General features: G+C 38.6%; 1 protein-coding gene and 1 pseudogene across 1 annotated transcript; both read right to left on the bottom strand.

Annotated features, from left to right (window-relative positions):
• Positions 1-9,282: 9,282 nt before the first annotated feature.
• LOC148022907 (uncharacterized) lies at positions 9,283-15,708 on the bottom strand. The gene is made up of 5 exons (XM_087695275.1): positions 15,498-15,708; positions 10,224-10,348; positions 10,029-10,121; positions 9,517-9,609; positions 9,283-9,428 (listed from the first exon to the last, which is right to left on the bottom strand). Exons 2-5 carry the CDS (start codon positions 10,285-10,287, stop codon positions 9,283-9,285), a joined length of 396 nt encoding a protein of 131 aa, XP_087551401.1. The 5' UTR covers positions 10,288-10,348; positions 15,498-15,708.
• LOC148022908 (pyrophosphate-energized vacuolar membrane proton pump 1-like) lies at positions 11,142-15,615 on the bottom strand (annotated as a pseudogene).
• Positions 15,709-22,670: the final 6,962 nt, after the last annotated feature.

Raw genomic sequence — 22,670 nt, 5'->3', positions numbered from 1 at the left:
CTTTTCAACTATCTTATATTTTGTTTGAACTCTAACTTCATTGCTACAACCTGCAAATTTCAACCCTTGTTGGAAATACCATAGTAAACACAAGTTTTTTGTATATAAACAACAACACCCAAATCTTTTTGCTGAAATATGTCAGCAAGGAATACTTTTTGTTGAGAATCCTCAGCACCCAAGTTCTTTTGAAGTATGAAATCAGTAATTTCACAATACATCGCTTGAGAATGACAACTCTTGATTGTTAGCATTTAGCAATACCAAAAGTTCTTCCACGGTATTTCAGCATGAAAGGCCATCATAGTGACCATCTATTCGACCTTATTTCTGCAAAACACCTACAATCATCAATTCTTTTTTTTTCTTTTTACATACTTCTTGGCATCTCTAGGCATATCAAAAATATGCTAAAAACACAAAGTAATTTCAGTGGATACACCATAAAAACATGAGGAAAACTGCCGCTACCAGGAGGTGAGAACTTTCCCTGACTCATACCACCATCATCTCACAACATAGAGGTACCTAGCAAAAATCCGGCTCTCCTGTTGGAAGAGGGAAATCCCTCAAAGAATCCTTATTTCGTTGATGATTGATACAAATGGTCATGAACTAGACGGCTCTCTTCCCATCCTTGCTTCGAATCCGTGCATAGGCAGACCCATCATCCATAACTTTAGTCTCCATCTGAGACTCAGCAATAAATGGTTTCCCCAAAATAATAGGATAAGAGCAAGAGTTTTGTATAAAGAAATGATAAGACTCAGCCACATCTCCAATAGAAATCTTCAGGTTTCAACAAGCAGCATACAAATCTCCTGCAGTGTTGTTGGCCACACGCATGCGCCAACCATGATCCACATCAACTGGCCATCTACCAGTATCATATAATCCTCACACTATGACATTAATCTTGGAGCCATGATCCAAAAGAGAAACACAAGGAGTCTCAGTCTCACGAAGCTTGACGACAATTTCTGTAGTTGCACGAGCTCAGTGACTTTAAGAAAAATGGCTATAAGGTACCAATCTAGGCACATCTTCGCTCTCATCATACTATACGAGCTGAAGAAAAGGATAAAGAGACTTCTTGGACTGCATGCATAGAGCTCTATCTATAGACTTCTCAATAGTCTCCTCTTCAGAATCAATCTCCTCAATGTGCAATGCATAGAGAATAGCCTCGGCTACAACTAAAGCCTCTCGATGGATCATATCCTGCACACGCTCTTCAATGATTTGTCATTTTCTTTTTATGATGTCAACAATAACATGATGAAACTCTCTTTTGGAAATACCCAAGACTTCTCCAAGTGTAAATTCAATTTTGCAATTAAGAATTCGATCCTCAAGTACCTTTTTCAAGTCTATGGATGTCTCGATGTCCGATAGTAGCTTGACACCATGTTGCTTTTTCGGCTTCTTTGTCTTTGAGGCCTTTCGGTCTTCTTATACTTTTGGCTTTTGTACATCAGTCATACTTTGCTCCAGTCTTGAAGAAGAAGGCAGAAGAACTCGCTCACTCCTCCTATTCGCCTTCTTTGATCCTTCAGGTTGATCATTATCTCTTTTTCGATTTTCTTCAACAAGTGCTTTAAATCCTTGAGATTTTGCAATGTAAGGATAGATAGAAAAGACATCTACGCAATCATTCCATCCACTCCCTTTTTTTATTTCATCTCCTATGGTTAAAAGTTCAGATGATGAAGCTTTACCTTTCTTTTGTGCATGTAGTGCATAGGACTATAAAGGAAACTTATCTTTCGGCAACTACTCCAATTGAAGTCCATAGGCAATAGCTTCTTTTACCACCTCTTTCTTCACATAAGTAGAGTGCAAAAGAAATTCCTCCAATAATTTCTTCATACCTCCTCTGCCAAAATTCGTTTTAAGCGGTTGCTCTGTATCTCCGACACATATCATCCTGTCCTTCAGACCACCAACTTCAGTCTTTTCATCCCCTCAAAATCTTGATAGTCCTTGCACTCATGGTTTGGACTATCGTACCATATGCAATGGTGAACAAGATCATTTCTAGAAGAATTCATAAGAGTAGAAGAGGTTGGGATAGAAGTTGGAGCTAGGTTAAGTGGTTCTAGTTCTCTTTTAGTAATCTTAATTTGAAGATATTTCAAGTTCTTTGAAATTTCCTCCACCATGTCTTCGACAGTTGGTTTGGCAGATGGTCTAACAACCACAATAGGAATAAGCATAGGCATACGCATAGAAGTAGGCATAGATAGAGGATGACAAGTAGGAGAAGAAGTGGAAGGAGCAACAAGAGAAGTAGGAGAAGTTGAGGTGGGAGAAGACATCGCTAGAGGTGTTTGCATATCGTTTTGTAAGTGATCCTTCCATCTCCACCTCTTCAACAATGTGGAAACTGCATCAATAGCATCTTTCTAATCTGTCTTCAACCCCATAGGTTGCATACGGTCTTTAATAAGCTCTCCCAACTCATCCTAAAGTGTAGGATTAGTCACTTGCAAGAATAATTCCACTATCTTCGAGTTTAGGGCTCTTTGCTCAAGTACATCCAACTAGTTGTAACATTCTTCAAACTTGCACAATAACTCGGAAGCAAGAAGTAATTTGTTGGGCTGATAGACCCATTCTCTGAATGTCTTGTGCATAACAATACCATAATCCTCCAAAAAATATTCATCTTTAAGCACCTTCTTGAAGACATTCCAATTTGAATCTTGCACAAATAAATTAGTCACTCTGGCCTGCAAAGCAGGCATAACAAGCCAGAAATAGTTACTCTAGTTGGTAGAAACTCCAAAGAAGTGCATTTGGCTTTCAAAAGCTTTAAGATAAGCTGAGACATTCCGGCCATCAAATAATTTATGTTCACTTACCACATCCTCAATCGCCTTGGTTGCACCATGCATGGGCTCTTGTTCTTGATGCAGCATAGAAGCACTTGATGATGAAGTGGGTGGAGTTTTTGAAGAGTCTCCTATCTCAACAATCAGAAGTGACACTTTCACGTTAGGTTCACTACGTGTCCCACGGGATTCGCATAGGGGTTTGTGAATGTCGCTCGCCACAAGGACACTACCTGAGATGGAAGCAAAGAATGATGAAGAGTACTCAACTTAAGGCAAATACATGGAGTAGAATAATCAAATACATTAGTGGGCAAGGTATGTTGGAAGAAGTCATGTAAATGTTCAAACTTGCTTTGTATTTGGGAATAAGGTACAAAGAAACAATCTTCCAAGGTAAGAGATCCACTCCATGGTATAAGCACAAAAATGTAGAAGTAAAGTGGTATTATAGAGAAGGTGTGGATAGAGAATAACACAATTGTAAGATGACATGTGATGAGTATGCGGGAGCAATTTGATATGCATCAATTGGACGATTAGTACAATGACAAAGCATCCTTGTTTTAATGCTTTGGTGAAAGTTTTGAACTTGCTAAAGCCTTGGCCTTGTTGTGGCCTTATCTCATATTCATGTCCTTTATTTATCTTCGTGAAGGTGACAATGAAGAAGATTTTACCTCATAGTGGTAAACTGCCATATACAAACAATCAATATAAGAGGATATTGAATTTTTAGACTCCAATGTATAGATCTTTAGAAGCTTTATGAAAAATTTTGTCCCTTATCTTAACAATTAAGCGGAGAAGCTTGTTGAGGAAGGTGTCGATCCAACATCTTATCTAATGTGATAGTAGTTGATCCAAGGGCAGTGAATATGAGGCATGGTAAGAACAACATAAACACCAGCTTGCTAAGCAACTTGATCCCGCTTAGGCTGAGTATGCCAACACAGTTGGTGGAAAGCAAGCACCCCATTCCACACATCATCACGAGGACCTTGGCAATGGCAAGCACTGCAAACTTGATAGATTTAGCGATGGAGATACTATGCTGCAACATTACGAGAATCTACAAGGTTACCGGTGTTTTTGCTAGGGCTTTATCTTATAAAAGATGCCAATAGTACTAGAGCTGTTATGATGATATATAATAGATGAATAAGGCCTAAGAGATTGATGGCTTGTATGTTGTAATTCTGAGAAGCTCACCACCAAACGGAGCACTGGTTGTGAGCTTTTCTGAAAATTTAGAACCAAATCAAAGGCCACTAGTGTCCGAGGATGTACTTGGGACAACAAATTTCAATGGAGTAGAAGAGTCAACCATTATATGTGGTGAGCGCTGTTATTCTTTTTTCTCTTCCTGTTATTAGACAGTAAGTCCCTCAGTCTCTTTGACGAGTGTTACCTCGTCCAGGGCAATGACAATGGTCTCCATGTCGTCTCCTCCTCGTCCTCATCCTCTGTCACCCTCTTTTCCCGTCGATGATCTTCTTTATGATTTTATAACCTTTGCCATATCTAACTTTCATGTAGCTTTTCTTTCTCGGCTTTTCTCAAAGCTTTTTGCGTTTTTATCATGCTTCTTTAAACATTGCTATTCTGACATCGTTGATTATGTCAGTCCTGCATCAGTTTGGTCAGCAGCACTTTTTCCCATCGGATTATTCTTTGGTTGAAGTAGCTTTCAATATTACTAATCATACTCGTTTCCATCTAAGCTTTTAGCTTGCTAACAATCAAGATTGTTTTCCTAAGGGTTGACATGTTTAGTCAGATTTCAAGACACTTTTGTAGGTATAACATCTTAGTATTTGTCTTTAAATTATCCATGGGTATTAAACACCTTTCCATTACACGAAGTACAACAACATGTTTTTTGGTGGAAATTCAGACCAGTCTCTTTCTTCGTATTTCAATTAATACCAAAAGAGATATATGTATAATCCCAATAAGTTTTGTCAAAACTGAATATAAATTTGTACAATGCTGCAAGTTGTGTACATGACATAATCAATGCACACATTGTCTCTTTGGCCAAAACCAGTCTTCTTTCAAGATATCTTGTATCTTAAATATCCATGAAATGAGTGGATAAATTTAGCTTTCATAAACTGCTAAAATTTTGATCCAATGTTGCTTATGAAGAGCCATATCAGCTGCACTCACAACTTTGAATTACTTTTTTTTCCTCAAATCCACGAGTCTTCAAAACAGAAACCTTCATGTGGACCGATTTTCCATGCTTTGTGCTTTATCAAGAACATGATTTTAAAAAGAACCTCATGCCCAATCACCATGCACTTTGCTGCACTCACAACTTTGAATTACTTTTTTTTCCTCAAATCCACGAGTCTTCAAAACAGAAACCTTCATGTGGACCGATTTTCCATGCTTTGTGCTTTATCAAGAACATGATTTTAAAAAGAACCTCATGCCCAATCACCATGCAGTTTGCAAGTTGGAGACCATGCTATGCAATCAATTGAGCAATGCTCCCACAAAAAAAATTATGAATGCATTGAAGAAATTGTGCTTAGCATAACTACATGCGCTCATGTGTCATGCAAATGCAAACACAAAAGATACACACAATGGAAAATAAATTCATAATGAAGCTGACTAAAGAGTTTAAAATCTTGGCAAAAAACTCCACCCTCAAGATTGCAGTGGTAGAAGCGCAGTGTTATGACAATGTGTTCTATAGACAAGGGAGGCTTTTGTCTAATTCCAACTTGCATTGAGAGGAAGGACACGGGACATGCTGATTAAGATACGCCTCACGATCTTGAACATCATGACCATCATCGCTTTCCATTTTTTCTACGTTACAACAAACAATTGGTTTTTGTTCTTCATTCTCTTTTTCTTTCTTAATTTGTTTGAGAAGGGATTTCCTCTCTTGCAACTCAACAAAACAAAAGTCTTGGTTTTCTCCCCCTTTGTTTGTTTCTCCCTCTTTCTTTGCATATTTCTTTGTGCTTGTTGTTTTATATTGTCTCCCCCTTCTCTTTCTTTCTCTCTCTCTCTTTCTTTGTTGCCTCTCTCTTTGTTTCGTTCCACCCCCTCGTGTTTTCTCACTCATTTCTCTCTCTCTCTCCCTCTCTATTTCCCAATTTCTTGGTTATCTTTCATGTTTATTCTCTCTCTTCACGACAAACCCTCTTTTTGTTTCTTCTCTCTTTGTGACAAATCCTCTTTTTGTTTCTCTCCACCCCCTTGTGTTTTCTCACTCATTCTTCTCTCTCCCTCCCTCTCTCTCTCTTTCTCTCTTTCTTTGTTATCTTTCATGTTTATTCTCTCTCTCTCTCTATCGTTCTCTCTTCCTTTTCCTTTTTTCTTCTCCCTCTCTCATTTCCTCTCTTTCTCTCTCAATGCATTTCATTCTAAAGAAAAAGAAAAAGAAAAAGAATAAACCAATAAGAGGAGAATGGTCTGTTCGTCTCCTCTTCGAGATAAACCCTATCTTTGTTTCTCTCCACCCCCTCGTTTCTTCTCACTCATTCTCCTCTGTCTCTCTCTTTCTCCATTTCTTGGTTATCTTTTATGTTTATTCTCTCTCTTTGCGACAAACCCTCTTTTTGTTTCTCTCCACGCCCTCATGTTTCTTACTCATTCTCCTCTCTCCCTCCCCCTCTCTCTCTCTTTCTCTCTCTCTCTCTCTCTCTCTCTCTCTTTGTTATCTTTCATGCATATTCTTTCTCTCTCGTTCTCTCTTCCTTTTCCTTTCTTCTTATCCCTCTCTTATTTCGTCTCTTTCTCCCTCAATCCACCTCATTTTCAAGAAAAAAAAACAAGAACAAACCAATAAGAGGAGGATGGATTGTTCGTCTCCTCTTCGCAACAAACCCTCTCTTTATTTCTCTCCACCCCTCATGTTTTCTCACTCATTCTCCTCTCTCCTTCCCTCCCTCTCTATTTCTCTCTTTCTTTATTATCTTCCCATGTTCATTCTCTCTCTCTCTCTCATTCTCTCTTCCTTTTCCTTTCTTCTTCTCCCTCTCTCATTTATTCTCTTTCTCCCTCAATGCGCCTCACTCTCAATAAAAACAAGCAAAACAAATAGGAAAGAACAAGAACAAAACAAGAGGGGGCAATGTACTCATCACTGCAAATGCTCGATGATGTATTCTTCATCTCCTCTTTGTGATGGCTCCTCTTCTTCCTTCGTGCACTTCCTCCTCTTCTTCACGAACGGTGGCCACAGCGGCGATGGCATTGAGAAGCTCTCCTTCTCTCTCTTTCTCTCTTCCTCTCCCTCCCCCTCTCCCAAAGCACGATCTCTTTCGCTCTTTCATGAAAAATGTCGCACTCCTGCCTTTTTTTTCTTTGAGTACAATCGCTATTTGCGTCCCATTTGAGACACTGCTAATATATGTCACAATTGCATGCTGCTATACCTCTATATCCTTGTAGTAGTCGTACATGGCTGTCCCAAAGGTCGTATAGCGCGGATATGTCGTCCAAGGATGGTATGATAGCATGTAAGCCTCTTTCAATGCCATTGGAGGAAAATGTGAAGTTGAGTGCTGATATTAGGAATCATATAGAAGACCTACCATGTTCAAGAGAACAATAGGAAGTCTGATTTATATGACTATCATAAGGTCAGATTTAAGTTATGCCATTGGCCTTGTCAGTCAGTTTATACACATGCCTAGAAAGCCTGGATGTTGAGTTACCATCTCTTCTCCAAGACGATGATAGTCCAAATATCTATCAAGCTCTAGAAGCACCACACCATGAGGACTAGCATTCGGCAATGCATGATAAAATTGATGTCCTCCACCATAAAAATACATGGTACTTGGTTTTGTTACCTTTGACAAGAATGTCAAGTCTAGGAAATGGATTCTACATAAAAACTACAATCCAAATGGTATTACGAAAGAGTTTAAGGCTCAACTTGTCACTTGAGGTTTTGGTCACACACACATGGTATTGATCATGCAAATGCATATTCTTGTACTCTCAGCATTACTTCCTTCTATCACCATTGCTTTATTGAACCTAATCTTCTCCTCACATTGATATGGCCTTTATTCATTGGGACCTTAAGCTCACAAAGCTCTCTATGGCTTGAAATAAAACCTAAAGTAGTGATACTATAAGATTCACCACTATCTTAAAGAAAACAATTTCCACTACGTTTGGACTAATTATAGTCTCTATATAATTAACAAAAATGACTTCCTCATCATTTTGGGGTGTTCTGTGGATGATATCTCTATTACAGCTTCTTATGAACAAGCTTCTCTCTATACCAAATAATTTATTAGTGCTACACATTCCAATATGGAAAGTACTTGTCTTTCTTATGTCCAAGTGAAATACAGCCATCATTATGCTAGAATACATGAAGAAAGGTAAATCAATTTATTTCTACATCAATTTTCTTTTAAATGTTGTTCTTCTACTAATGCCCCTCTTATTACTGCTTCAAGTATTCTAGTGTACTCCTTTCATAAGAACTTCATGCTCAAACCCTAGATCACATCCAATAACTTATTACTTGCACTCTCCCCATCTTTGCTTTATGGGTCATATCCTCTCTAAATACTTTGCATCATACAAGCTAAGATCATTAGAAGACCTTAGCAAGACAAATCTACTATACAAAAGGTATTACCAATCATATCAGTCTTAAGTATCATTATCATTCTATAGATTCTCTTAAAGCATATTGTGATGTTGATTAGGGATGGCATCCCTACTCAAAGGTCTAATATTGGCTACATCCTACTCATAGGAGGAACTCCTATTTATTGGAGCAGAAAGAAGTAGAACTTTTAGCTTTGTTTACAAAAAATACCAAATATATGGTTGCATCCCTTCACAAGGAACTTTCAATCGATCCCGATATAGGAAAAAAAGAGAATTCCCCATGGAATTCCCTACTTGAAAATACATATAAGTGGGGAAAGTAAAAACTAGGGAAAATGGGACATTTCCTAGTGAGAATAAGTAGGGAATCACATAAGACCTTTCCTATGTAGGAAATATTTCCTACATAGGAAATATTTCTTACATAGGAAAATACAAAATTTTCTATGTAGGGAATAATTCCTATATAGGAAATATCTCATATATAGGAAAAAATTTCTAGAGGTGATTCCCTAGGTACTCTCACTAGGAAATCTCTTCTTTTTCCTGTTTTTTACATTCCCTACTTATATGTACTTTCAACTAGGGAATTCCGTGGAAATTCTCTTTTTTCCTTATCACTTTATCTACTTTTCCCTTCCTCTTAGACATGCTAATATCAAACAAGAAATTGCACAATAATTTTTTAACTAGAAAATTATATAGAGAATGTCATCATTTCTAAGGATCAATAACATACATCTAATGATCAAAATAGATTAAACAAATTAAGACATCAACATCTACTTCTAGCAACCAAAAGAAAAATGAAAATAATTTTAAAGGAGCATAGAACTAAAAACTAATTAAGCCACATGTGTGTCTTGATTGTTTTATCCCTTAAATCTCCAATATGTTGCAAAGTAATAAATGTTTGTCTACCCTCTTCTCTAAATTTCAACATGGGTGGCCGATAGATATCATCATATGATGGTATGTGTATCACTCCTATTGATACTCAAGTGATCAAATATCATTAGTTAGTATAACCATTTCAAAAAATGACTCATTATCAACGTAAGAAAGCTAGTAATACCTGATTCTTGGCTTGAAGAAGTGTTAAGGCAAGCAATCTCAATGTCTTCCTTTCTTGCATTGTCTCTTGTGTCATCTTTAGTAACTTGTTTACCTATATATACATAGAGTTAACCAAAGCTCACGATAATACAAGGTTATGAAAAATTTCAATAACACAAAAGAAAGTAATTAGATATTTTGTATCAATTTGGGTCACCAAATTTGTACAAGTTTTTTATCCTTAAAGTTGGTACCTGCATCTTGACTTGAAGAAACATTATTGCGAGTAACCTCCTGATCTCCCTTTCTTACATTACCTCTTTTCCCACCTTTTGTTGTTCTTTAATCTATATTTATATATATACACACAATTACTCAAAGTTTAAAAATATGAATAACTATGAACATTTTGAATTAGACAAAGAGACTAATTAAAGCTAGTTAATCTCAAAATGAATCACCTAATAAAGCAAGATGTAAAATATGCACAAATTTTAATTTTCAAAGTTTAGTAGAAATAAAGACATATACCTGTATCGTGATTTGAAGAGACATTAGGGCCAATGACCTCCTTAGCTTTCATTGTTCCATTATCTCTTGTACCATCGTTTGTGATTTTGTTACCTTTATGTACACGTAATAAACCAAAGTTTAGAAACATAAGAGACATTTGTAAAACATCAAAACACGCATTTGTAAAACATCAAAACATCAAAACACACATACCTTTTTTGCCCTGTTCTTTACACCATATGATAGTAAATTGAGTAGGTGAAAACAAGGAATTCATTGTTCATACTTTTATGGGCTCACCAACTTCTCCTTCTAGTTTGAAGCATCTTACAGACTTCCTGTTGAACAGTGCGCGAGGGAGACGAGGAACGGAGGAAGAGAGAAGAGAAGAGAGACACGAGACACTGGAAGTGGAACCCCAGAAGTGCATCAAGTGAGCACACATTAGCTGCAACATCAGCTCCTTAGCTAGAATAGATAAAACATCAAGTAGAATAAACATAAGCTTGAACAGACGAATCAACTGAAAATAGACAAACAACAACTGGAAACAATGAAACATCAGCTAGAACAACTCAACAGCTGGAATAATAATGAAACATCAGCTGGAACATTTCAATAGCTGGAATAAGAATGAAATGAAATATCATCCCATCAACATTTCTTATAAAAAAAGCGTGGAATAATTTCAACGCATTAGCTGTAATATAGATAAAATGATATGAAACGTAGCATTAAGAGTCAAAAATCAGCTCGAAGAAAGAAACATTTAGAATAATCAAATGATGAACAAAATACCGACAATCATCAGCAAGAGCTCATCAGTTTTCTTACTGCTACTCAGAGCCCAAGCAAACATCTCAGTAATCTACTTCTGGGACTCTAGGAACATCGTTGTACGGCTGGCCTCCAGATCATCACAAAATCGCTCAGACTCTCTCTGCATCTGCAATTTCATCTCTTCTAATCTGAGAAAGCGCTCCACCAAAGTGCGGATCACGGAGACCAATCTGAGAAAGCGCTCCCCCAAAGTGCTGTCAACTAGGGGCTGTTGATGCCGCAAGCTAGACTTTGAAGAAGTCCTATGGTTGAGGAATCTGTCCATCTTGAAAGCCTTCACGGCCTCATAGTCTATACTGCGGCTGCACTTCTTGTGGAGAGAGGTGTAAAAAGTATCATGGTCATCCAGAGACCGGTTGCGATACCAGCATTATCACTTATGGGACCATATGCATCTATGGCTAGACAAGTGGCAATGGTACAAAGCATTCCAAGAGCTACAACTGTGATCCCATACATGGCTGCTAGGGTATGGCTGACATAGATAGCAACAACAATAGCAAATATTGGAACAATTATAGACTTGTAGCCAAGTGCCAAACCAAAGATGACATTGGTAGCAGCTCCTGTCCTGCAAGAATCAGCAACATCCTGGACTAGTCTGTATGTATTGCTGGTGAAATACTCTGTAACGTAGCCAATTACCAACCCTGCCCAAAGCCCTACTCCAACACAAAAAAATAGTTTCCAGTTTTGAACCATCTTTGCACCACCGTTAGGATCATATATGTAAAACGTGGATGGTAGTGCCAGCCAACAAACAAAAGCTGCACCGAATGTCATTAAGATGGTGGATATCAGCAACTGTCTCTTCAGTGTAGATTCAATATACCTTAGATTTGAGATCTGAAACACATCAGTTGCGAACAAGGTTGTGATGAGGCACACCACAATGCCCATAGAGCTAATGAGTAGAGGGAAGCACATAGCAGTGAAATCATGATTTGTGCCAAATGATGACATGGAAGCCACAACAAGAGCTGCGCAAGAAGCTTCAGCAAAGGAGCCAAACAAATCTGAACCCATTCCAGCAATATCTCCCACATTATCACCCACATTGTTAGCAATGATCGCTCGATTTTGCGGATCGTCCTTTGGGATATTCCTTTCTACTTTTCCAACAAGATCTGCTCCAACATCCGCAGTTTTGGTATAGATTCCACCTCCAACCCTTTCAAATAGAGCCACGGATGAGCATCCAAGCCCATAGCCAGTGATGGTCTCAAAAAGGCCCCTCCCAATCATCCTTGTAATAAAGCTGGAACAGTTTTATAGTGATGTATAAAACTATGAGGCCATTAGCAGCAAGTAAGAAACCCATCACCGAACCTGATTGGAAGGCGATTTTGAATACTTTGCCTATCCCTTTTTTGGCTTCCAAAGTTTTGCGAGCATTCGCATATGTTGCGATCATCATGCCCAAAAATCCCGACACTATGGACGTCAAAGCTCCCAATATAAATGCAACTGTAGTGAAAATCGCTGTAAAGAGAGCTGGGGCACATTCTTGCTTTGGATCGTATCTGCAAGGCTGGGGCTTAGTACTGAACCCCTTCACAGATCCCAGGAACAAGAAAATGACAGCAACAAATATGCCCATGAAATAAACCAAATACTTGCAGCAAAAACGATGTGGCTCCTATGGATATGGCTTGCTGAATTTCAACGCATTTCCTAATAGCTGCTGCATCTGATTCCTCATCCAGTCTATCCTCCTCGTCACAATCTAATGATCCATTGACGATGTTGTGACTGTGGGTGTCATTGTTGTCTGATGATCCACAACAAGACAAATAATGAAATGATATTTAAATTATTTGCTCATGGAACCATATTGTATCATACTTACTAATGGGGATAAAAAGATGCATCAAAAGCATGATAAGCTTTCTCCTTTCCCTATCATATCTTTTTTTAATGTTTTGTATAACAACCCTCAACCCATAACCCAGAAAGCTTTTTACTAAAAGAACAAGAAACCTCCATTCCACTTACCTTGGAGCCTTCAGATTTGCTGAGTTATAAACTTGAACATGTCTAACAACAGAAGATACCAAATTGAAGTTATCATGCAAATTATGCAGATCATCATCACCAATCATGCCTCTTGATCCACCCATGTTGTTGAGCTGGAGCACATGCTCTTAACCAGTGCTGCCTAGGCTTGATCCGCTAAGTAGCATGGATGTCCATGGCCAATTTAAGGATATGCTAATCATACCACCTGACCTTGAAATATCAGCTTGATTCACTTGATTCATGATATGGCCAGGTTGATCAGATGGATCAGAATCCTTTGCAGTCATGTTGGCCTTAATCTCGAGGAGGTTGCTGATGTTCAGAATATCTTGACCAAATTCGCCATGATTATCGCATGAAGTGACCAAATTCTTCATGATCTCTCTATTCCTGCAGCCTACAAATCAAAGATGGAATATAGTCAATCACAAGAAGTTTTTTTGACATAATTTTCCCATGTGGAAAAGGGAATTGTTTTCCCTTGGTTTCCCCTAATAGTGTTCAATAACATGAGCTTCTGCTTGGGAGCCACCGCATATCTAGCTAGTTGCCACTAGTTGCAATCGAGGGTAAGGGCCTCCTGTCCCCCACCCTGGGCTGGTAGCCAAAGATGCTCCTCTCTCAGCCAACCATCACAACCTGCTCCAGGGGTTGCTGCAACCTATTCCTTGCCCTCCACCTATTGATGATAGTCTACATGTGGTTCTATCTACTAGTTTTTCTCCTAATTCATCATCCTCACCTCAGGTATTACTGTTTGAGCTCTTTCAAGTCAGCTACAACCAACATGACCTGTCGAGCTGCTGCATTTCCACTGCAGGCCTGCTGACCACTTATTGTGGACTGCCATGTAGCATCTCAATTGCTGCATTTCAGATCTGCCCTACTTCATCTGCAAATTACATCACTTCAGGATCCGTGTTTTGCTGTTTCAGTACTTCATCATCAGTCTCCTTCAAGCTCCTTCAAGATTTTCATTATTTCTATATCTAACTCCATGAGTCATCTAAAATACAAAAAACAATATGTCTTTGCTGTGGTCTTGGCAGAGTTACACTTCCTCTCATGATTTAAAGAGCATCTGATATTATTGAGATGCTATTTGTAAAGCCTTTAAGCAACAAGTGGCCAATAAGCCTAATTTAAAGTCTTTAAAAGGGATCCATTTCTTGCTAATGTGCAACAAGTGCAGCATTGTACCTTGAACTACAATGGTAAAAAAAACTAGTCAACTCTTTCAGAGATGTCTTCTTTCTAGCTTGAGCAGATTCAAGTTTCATTTGCCAACTATAGAATTCCTTACCTGAGGCGCTCCATCACACCATTCAAGAATCCCACGAGCAATCACATTTCCCTACATGCAGAAAAATCAGCCTATTAGCAACATCCTAATAGTGATAAGACATGTACAATTTATTGATCTGACCTATGCTTAAAAGCCATAGACCCAGATGGAAATAACATGAAGTATAGCAAGGGCAGCATTGTATGATTCTGCTAACCTACATGGGAGAGGCAAACTATATTATACCCATCCTCAAGCTCTGGCCCATTTGATTTAACACACCTCAAACAGCTCTATTGATAGGTAATAACCACTTGAGGATTCAGAAATGTTTGGGCTGATCCATTCAACATAAACGTCCCTAATCTCATCAGTTGGTTAGCTAATCTTGTTGATCTCCAAATCAGTTCAGTTGATTAACGAGCGTCATAAGTCACAGTCTTCATTAACACCTTAAATCTCTTTACATTCACATGCAGCATAACATATTAAAGTGAACAAACTGCCTGTACCTTTGAGGTTAACCAGGGCCTTTGTCACACTTCTCTCACAATCGACACAGTCCATTTGGACAAGAAGCTCCACCATCTGCACCAGCAATTATACCCCACAAGTTAGTTAACAAAATACTGCTAAGGCGCAGAGTAAAACCGCTTCAGGAGCTACACTACATTCTCGCAAAGTTAAGATGTTGAACTGGAAAGGAAAGCAAATGCATCATTAATCTCTGCCCATTCCAAGTACATATTCATTCAAATGACAAGATTAAACTCTGTGTAAAGGAATGAGCTCACTTCCTTGTAAGGATTAGAGCCATCTTCTTTTTGCATCCCTGCCATAAAGATCCAGCCCACAACTGGATAGCTCCTCGCCATTAACATCTGTACTTTTGCCCACAACTGTACTTTTGTCAAATGCCTGCTGGTTCTCGCCCACAATCAGGAAATCAGTGAAAAAGCAATTGCCCTTCTCGTCATTGTACTCAAAGGCATATGCCATGATGCTTCCTTCTGCTAGCCCTGAGCTTCTTCCAACTTTTATTACCCTTCTCCCCACGATGTTGTTGATGTTTGCTTGCAAGTCAATAGTTATAACATCTCCCATCTCACCTACCCTTTGATAGTAGTTGTGACTTTGGAGACATCAAAACTGTCCCCGAATGGAATGAAAGCACCATCAGCTCGCACAAATGTCTTTGCCGCATGAGCAAGCATCATCAATATTGTCATATCAAGAAACGGAAACCAGAACTCTCCTTTCAACTCACAGAGAAGTTTATAAAATGGACAATACAGAATGCCTTAACAGCAAACAGCTCAAAAACAAGTAGCAAAGAGGGAAACCTGGATTCACACTTGTAAAAATGCCATACCACCGCTCATCTGTAATAAAAGACGTTGCCCTTTCCACTGCACCCAAATAAACACCAGGTCCAACATTTGGAGGCAGTGGATGGAACATCTTCTGGTTGGGGTAGTCCAAATCAACCACAACATGTCGATTTGTCAGAAACCCAACCTAACGAGTCCCTGTCCTACTCTGTACTATGGCTCCAAGTGTACCAAATGTCTCCTGACCTGCAACCTGTGAAATTCAATACCATGAGTTTGTGCATATACTTTGGCAAACAATCGTGTGTTATAATACTCAATAGATCCATCTGACTTATGCTTTGACTTATGCTTGTTGACCTCGTAAACCTCATTTGTAGCCAGTACCTTTCTTGCCTTCAAGTAAAGACACCAACTTTCATGTATCATTATCCATAAGTGCAACCATTTCTTCATCCATAGCACATACCTAATACTCATTACCTACTACATCCTCAAAACAAGTGGGTTCCACATCCTACACAATCTTATCTATGTATGCATAATGATGAGCTGCATAGCTATTATATGTCAATTGTTGCATTGGCTTTCTTACTCTACTTGATCTATGTGGAGCTCAATTGCTACCAAGTGATTTAGTATCCTCTTGTGCATTCTGCACACCAGGTGCTTTAATAGACATAATACCCAACTCTTATTAAATGCAAGAAGTATGCAGCACACAAGGTGCAAGCAGCCATGAGACAGAGCCTAAATTTTCAAAAATAGTATTTTGATTACTAACCACAATATAATGTCCATAAACCACATGCACATTTGACTCGCCAAATGATTGCAACACTTGTATTGATTAGTCATGTCAATCTGCAAGTCAATCATGATCATATGTAAGTTGTAATGAAGCAACATAATGAAATCAAATGTTAGTTTATTGCAATATATGATGGTTCCATCGCTATTGCAAAAGTGAGATTCAATATAAGGATTATTACATTTGATGAAGATCTTATGATTTCTAATCAACTTCAAGGTCTCAATGGGCTCTAGGTCTTTACCATTATTTGATTTTTGAGGAAAGCCAAATACTTAAGTTGTGAAAATTTTCTTTCTTTCTAGTTCCTCCTCCTGTTAATCCATCTCAAGGGAATCATCTTGGATATATGCTAGCTCATTTTGCAAAGGAAGCATCAATGATTGGGGTATCTCTTTTGAATGTGGCCTATCTCACCGCACACATGATACTTCCTTGGTCATTTGAGTCATAATAGTTTTCATCGAGGTTTGCTATGAGATAGTTATCTTCAAGAAGTTATTCTCCATTTGACCTGATCAACGATAGGGCTCATATATGTGCATCTTGCAAGTCAATTAGCCTTAGTGAATCTAAAGATATATCCAATGGTTGCTTTAATCCATGGAAGAATAGCAACTAATTTCCATTGTATGTCTTAATCTAAACCATGTAATGGATTTATTTTTATCCTTTCAAGAGAATCACAACTATTTTCCATCATATCAAAGGTATCCTTAAGATATAAGAAATGGCATCTAACTTTGACTTGCTGGGATAGGGATATTGTTTCAATGTACTACTTCTCGTCCCACACATGATCTATCTCTTTGGTGCCATGATATTTTCTTATTAAGGCGTCAACTCCTTGTATATTGTAATGAAGGAGATGTACGAGAGAGGAGAGAAGGGAGATACTATACAAAGAGGAGAGAGAATGATTGAGAAGATGAGAGAAGAAGAGAGAGAAATACTAGCAAAATAGAGAGAAAGATTGGAAAAGGGAGAAAGAGAAGGGAGAAGATGAGAGAAGAAGAGAGAGAAATACTAGCAAAAGAGAGAGAAAGATTGGAAAAGAGAGAAAGGGAAGGGAAGCCATGAAAGTTGGAAGGAAGAGTAAAAGAGACTTCATTATTGATAAGTGATGCCCTAATTAGGTCTCTCAACACCTTAAATACCCCAATAGGATAATTGGAAATTCCCATGCTAATGCATTGTTGTGACGTTGCGCGTCCACCATTGCGAAGTTACTTTGGACTCTTCTGATGACCCTTGCAAACCTTACAAACAGTTTCCAGATTGGACAAGGTGTAAAATGTAGAGTGATGAAAATTGACCATGAGAAAGAGGCTCTAGATCTATTTTTGTGTGGTTTGGAGACGAGCTCAATTAGTGGAGTAGAAGGATGATGCAATTGAGATGAAAAAGGGTGATATAGCTGGGGGAAGAGTATCAAAGGTGCTACTAGGATCTAGTGGATTCAAAGTACAGCTTTGTCCACATCTATTTAGAAGAGTGCACATCATTCATCTATAAGATGTTGTTCTTCAATCTCAAATCAATGGAAAACTTAATCAGAATTCCAATCTGACAAGGTCTAATGATTCAGTTTTAGCATTGCAGAAGCTAGAAGATTTGAGGGTGGAGATGGAAGTGCAGGGCTCTGTCAAGAATTTGACAAAGAAAGGTTGCTTCATAACCCTTTCATTGCATATAGATGCGAGAGTTCTGACACCTTCATAGAGGATCCAACTAGCTGCTTTCCTCCCGGGAAGCTTATGAAAGGAAGGGTTGTGGATCTTGACCCAAATGTTGGCCAAATGGACGTGTCACTTAAATATCTACAACGAAAGGATAGAGGACTCAAAATCCTTACTGTTGAATGACATGAATATTGGGGATTCCATAACCGGTGTGGTTTGATGAGTGGAATCATTTGGAATATTTATTTCTATTGATAATCGAGCCATTGTTGGTTGTGCCACATCTTAGAAATATTAAATAAATATATAAAAAATTTGGAAGTACATTATGACACTGATGATAAAGTTCATACAACAATGTTCTGATGATGAGAAGAATCAAATATATTTAGGAATGAAGGAAGTCTACTTTAAAGGTGTGGAAATTCCAAACCATGGCAGCAATTGAGACACTTCTAGAGAATCTAAAGCAGGAGCATGTATACATCCTCATATATTTGAGGCAAAGGATCTTGTTGGGAGCATCCAAGAGAGAACAGATGGATAATCCATATTACAGTTTGAGGAGAAATGTATGCCTAAGTATGATATGTTGGCACCTTCCTTGGATGAAACGAGGAGCTTGGGGAAGAGAATGATGTTGTTAAGAAAGAAGACATCAGTGCCCATTCAATTGGTGGTGATCTCAGAGCACATCAACCACCTGGTGATGGCACGCATGCAATTCAACCTGATGAGAAGGATGGCATGCATGTGTAGTGGCAGTCCAAGTGATGGTGGAAAAAATGAGCTATGATCATGATACAGTATGGCATTGGGCTGAGATGCTATAGTAGGGACGTGGTGGTCACAAGTGGGGGCCGCAGCACTATGCCGTGGGATGCTGGCAAGGCAAGTTATTGGGCAGTAAGGTATTATCGGGTAGGAACTATTGCGGAAATTCTTACAAGTAATGGGGCTAGTAAAATCTTTTTTATTCATGTACTTGGTGAATTATGGCCTATTCCAATTGGCTGAATTGCAAAACCAAGCAGTTCAGCCAATGACCATTCTATGATGGTGCTGATTAAGGGCTGAGATGATGAGAGCTGGAGGCATAAATCAGGTGGAAAAGCTATTTGATTATGTCTTTTTACACTTTAGTTTTATCCTTAAGGAAAATCTAAGGCTTTAAAAGCCTTAGGCTTTAAAAGCCTTAGGCTTTTATAAAAAAGCTAAAAGCACAATGTGAGAGGAAGAGGAGGAAAAACTATAAAAGGAGGGACTAGGAGAGCTTGGGAGGCCATCAAATCAAGTGAGAGAGGCTAAAGGTGGAGCTTACATCCCTCGCCATCTTCAAACATAGTCATCGAATTCGAGAGAGAAGGCTTGAGGTTGAGCTTTAAGCCCCTCGCCTACACTGAAGTTTCCATCGCACAAGTTGTTTATGATGATTTTGAGCTTGAGCTCCTTGCCTCATCGAAGGGCCATCAAATGAAGTGAGAGAGGCTAGAGATGGAGCTTGTACCCCTCGCCCTCTTCATAGATCTTACCATCGAATTTAGGCGAGAAGGCTTGAGGTCGAGCTTTAAACCCCTTGCCTACATTGAATCTTCTGTTGTTGCAAGTCATTTATGAAGGTGGTTTGAGTTGAGCTTTAAGCTTCTCACCTACTTTTGAAGGTCATCTTCAAGATCCGCAGAGTGGCTTTCAAGTCGAGCTATGAGATCCTTGCCCTCTTCAAAATTATCATCATGAGTTCTACAAGAGTGGCTTGAGTTCGCGCATGATGCTCCTCGCCTTCCTTGAAATGTTTCCCATAAAATATGATATCCGACCTTCTTCTCTTTCTCTTTGAGATTGAGAATTCATCCTTGTCATTCGCATAACTCTTTTGATCTAATCCAAAATTCTTATGAACTTGTAACTTGCCTATATTGTTAATCAATATTTTCTTTTCTCATTCAAAAATTCTTCTGGATAAGTTTTACTTCATTGAATTCTCCCATCACAAAGCGTCCCTACTGTGAGCGACTTTCACGAACCCTCGCGCAAATTCCGTGTGACATCTAGTAAACCCAACATGAAAGTGTTGCTTCTGATCATTGAGATGGGAGACTCTTCGACTAATCCACCTATGTCATTGACTGTTTCTTCCTTTTCAATTGATGAGATGAAGACTTTATTACAAAATCTTTCTTCAGTCATTATGATGCACAATCAATAGATGCAATTATCTATGCAACAGTAGTAGCAGTTACATCAGTAGCTATTGGATCAACAATGACAGTTGCATCAATAATAAGATCATATGCATGGTGCGACCAAAGCGATCAAGGCTGTGGTTAGTGAGTGAAAATTATTTGATGGCCGGAATGTTCTAGCATATATTAAAGACTTTGAAAGCCAAATGTGCTTCTTCATAGTTTCGACCAACTGGAGCAATTATTTCATTACGGCTTGTCATGCTTGCTATGCAGGTTAGAGTGACAGATTTATTTGTGCAAGACTCTAACTGGAATGTTTTCAAGAAAACGCTCAAAGATGAATATTTTCTGGAGGATTATGGTATTGCTACACAAAAGATATTCAAATATGAATATTTTTTGGAGGATTATGGTATTGCTACACGAAATACATTCAGATATGAATATTTCTAGAGGATTATGGTATTGCTACGTGAAAGACAGTCAGAGAGTGGGTCTATCATCCCAACAAAGGACTTGTTGCTTTTGAGCTTTTTCGAGAGTTTGAAGAGCGATACAACTAGTTGGAAACACTAGAGCAAGGAGTTCCGAACTCGGAGAAAGTGGAGTTATTCTTGTAGGCGTCAATATGGTCAAGGAACAAATAAGACTTATTCCATTGAAGGAGGAAAGAAAGATTGGAGTCATGAGATTGTATAAAGATAAACAAGCCAAAGAAGAAATGGATGTTGTGATGGTCTATGGCAAGCCACTAGATGCAGTGATGATCTACAAAGACATACTGATTCATCCATATGATCCAAGTGGATGCTGTGTTAATATATGTCAACTTACCTACTTGTCATATTACCCATATGATCCTTGTGGGAACAATATTGTAAGTGGTAAACAAGTTGGCACATGCCATTTGGAGGGGACGGATGTCATGACACTACGCGTCCACCATTGCAAAGTTACTTTGGACTCTTATGATGACCATTGCAAACTTTACAACCCATTTCCAAATTGAACAAGGTGTAAAATATAGAGTGATGAAAATTGACCATGAGAAAGAGGCTCTAGATCTGTCTTTGTATGGTTTGGAGACGAGCTCAAGTAGTGCTTCAGTGGAGCAGAGGGATGATGGAATTGACATGAAAAAGGGTGATATAGTTGGGGGAAGAGTATCAAAGATGCTACTAGGATCTGGTGGATTCAAAGTATAGCATTGTCCACAACTGTTTGGCAAAGTGTGCATTACTGATCTATCTGATGTTGTTCTTCAATCTCAAATCAATGGAGGACTTAATCAAAATTCCAATCTGACAAGGTTTGATTCGGTTTATTGCAAGCCACTAGATGCAGTGATGATCTACAAAGACATACTGATTCATCCATATGACCCAAGTGGATGCTGTGTTAACATATGTCAACTTACCTACTTGTCATATTACCCATATGATCCTTGTGGGAACAATGTTGTAAGTGGTAAACAAGTTGGCACATGCCATTTGGAGGGGACGGATGTCATGACACTATGCGTCCACCATTGCAAAGTTACTTTGGACTCTTATGATGACCATTGCAAACTTTACAAACCATTTCCAAATTGAACAAGGTGTAAAATATAGAGTGATGAAAATTGACCATGAGAAAGAGGCTCTAGATATGTCTTTGTATGGTTTGGAGACGAGCTCAAGTAGTGCTTCAGTGGAGCAGAGGGATGATGGAATTGACATGAAAAAGGGTGATATAGTTGGGGGAAGAGTATCAAAGATGCTACTAGGATCTGGTGAATTCAAAGTATAGCATTGTCCACAACTGTTTGGCAAAGTGTGCATTACTGATCTATCTGATGTTGTTCTTCAATCTCAAATCAATCGAAGACTTAATCAGAATTCCAATCTAACAAGGTTTGATTCGGTTTTAGAATTGGAGAAGCTAGAAGATCTGAGGATAGAGATGCAAGTGCAAGGCTTTGTCAAGAATGTGACAAAGAAAGGTTGCTTCATAACCCTTTTACGGCATATAGATGCGAGAGCTCTGACACCTTCATAGATGATCCAACTGGTTGTTTTCCTCTTGGGAAGCTTGTGAAAGGAAGGGTTGTGGATCTTGACCCAAATGTTGGAGGAATGGACGTGTGACTTAAATATCTACAATGGAAGGGATAAAGGACTCAAAATCCTTAGTACTAAATGACATGAATACTAGGGATTCCATAGTTGGTGTGGTTCGGCCGATGGAATCATTTGGACTATTAAAAACTTGGAAGCACACTATGAAGCTGATGACAAAGCTCGTACAAAAGTGTTGAAGATTGATGATGAGAAGAATCGGATATATCTAGGAATGAAGAAAGCCTACTTTAAAGGTGTGGAAATTCCAAACCATGGCACTAATCAAGACACTTCTGAACAATGTGAAGCAAAGTAGGTATACATCCTCATATATTTGAGGCAAAGGATCTTGTTTGGAGCATCCAAGAGAGAACAAATGAGGAATCCATATTATAGTTCCAGGAGAA

Source organism: Lygodium microphyllum, chromosome 16 (genome assembly GCF_053477565.2).
Source record: "Lygodium microphyllum isolate KBCC chromosome 16, Lygodium_microphyllum_v1.1.10, whole genome shotgun sequence".
Lineage (NCBI taxonomy): Eukaryota > Viridiplantae > Streptophyta > Polypodiopsida > Schizaeales > Lygodiaceae > Lygodium > Lygodium microphyllum.
This window is presented reverse-complemented; position numbering and strand designations above follow the sequence as displayed.

Excerpts from the sequence above, each read along its gene's own strand:
- LOC148022907 (XM_087695275.1), bottom strand. The coding sequence starts at position 10,287 with ATGAATTCCTTGTTTTCACCTACTCAATTTACTATCATATGGTGTAAA. Across the intron at positions 10,122-10,223 it reads TAAAGAACAGGGCAAAAAAG|GTAACAAAATCACAAACGAT; the intron begins GTATGTGTGTTT and ends GTGTACATAAAG. Across the intron at positions 9,429-9,516 it reads TTCTTCAAGCCAAGAATCAG|GAGTGATACACATACCATCA; the intron begins GTATTACTAGCT and ends GAGTATCAATAG.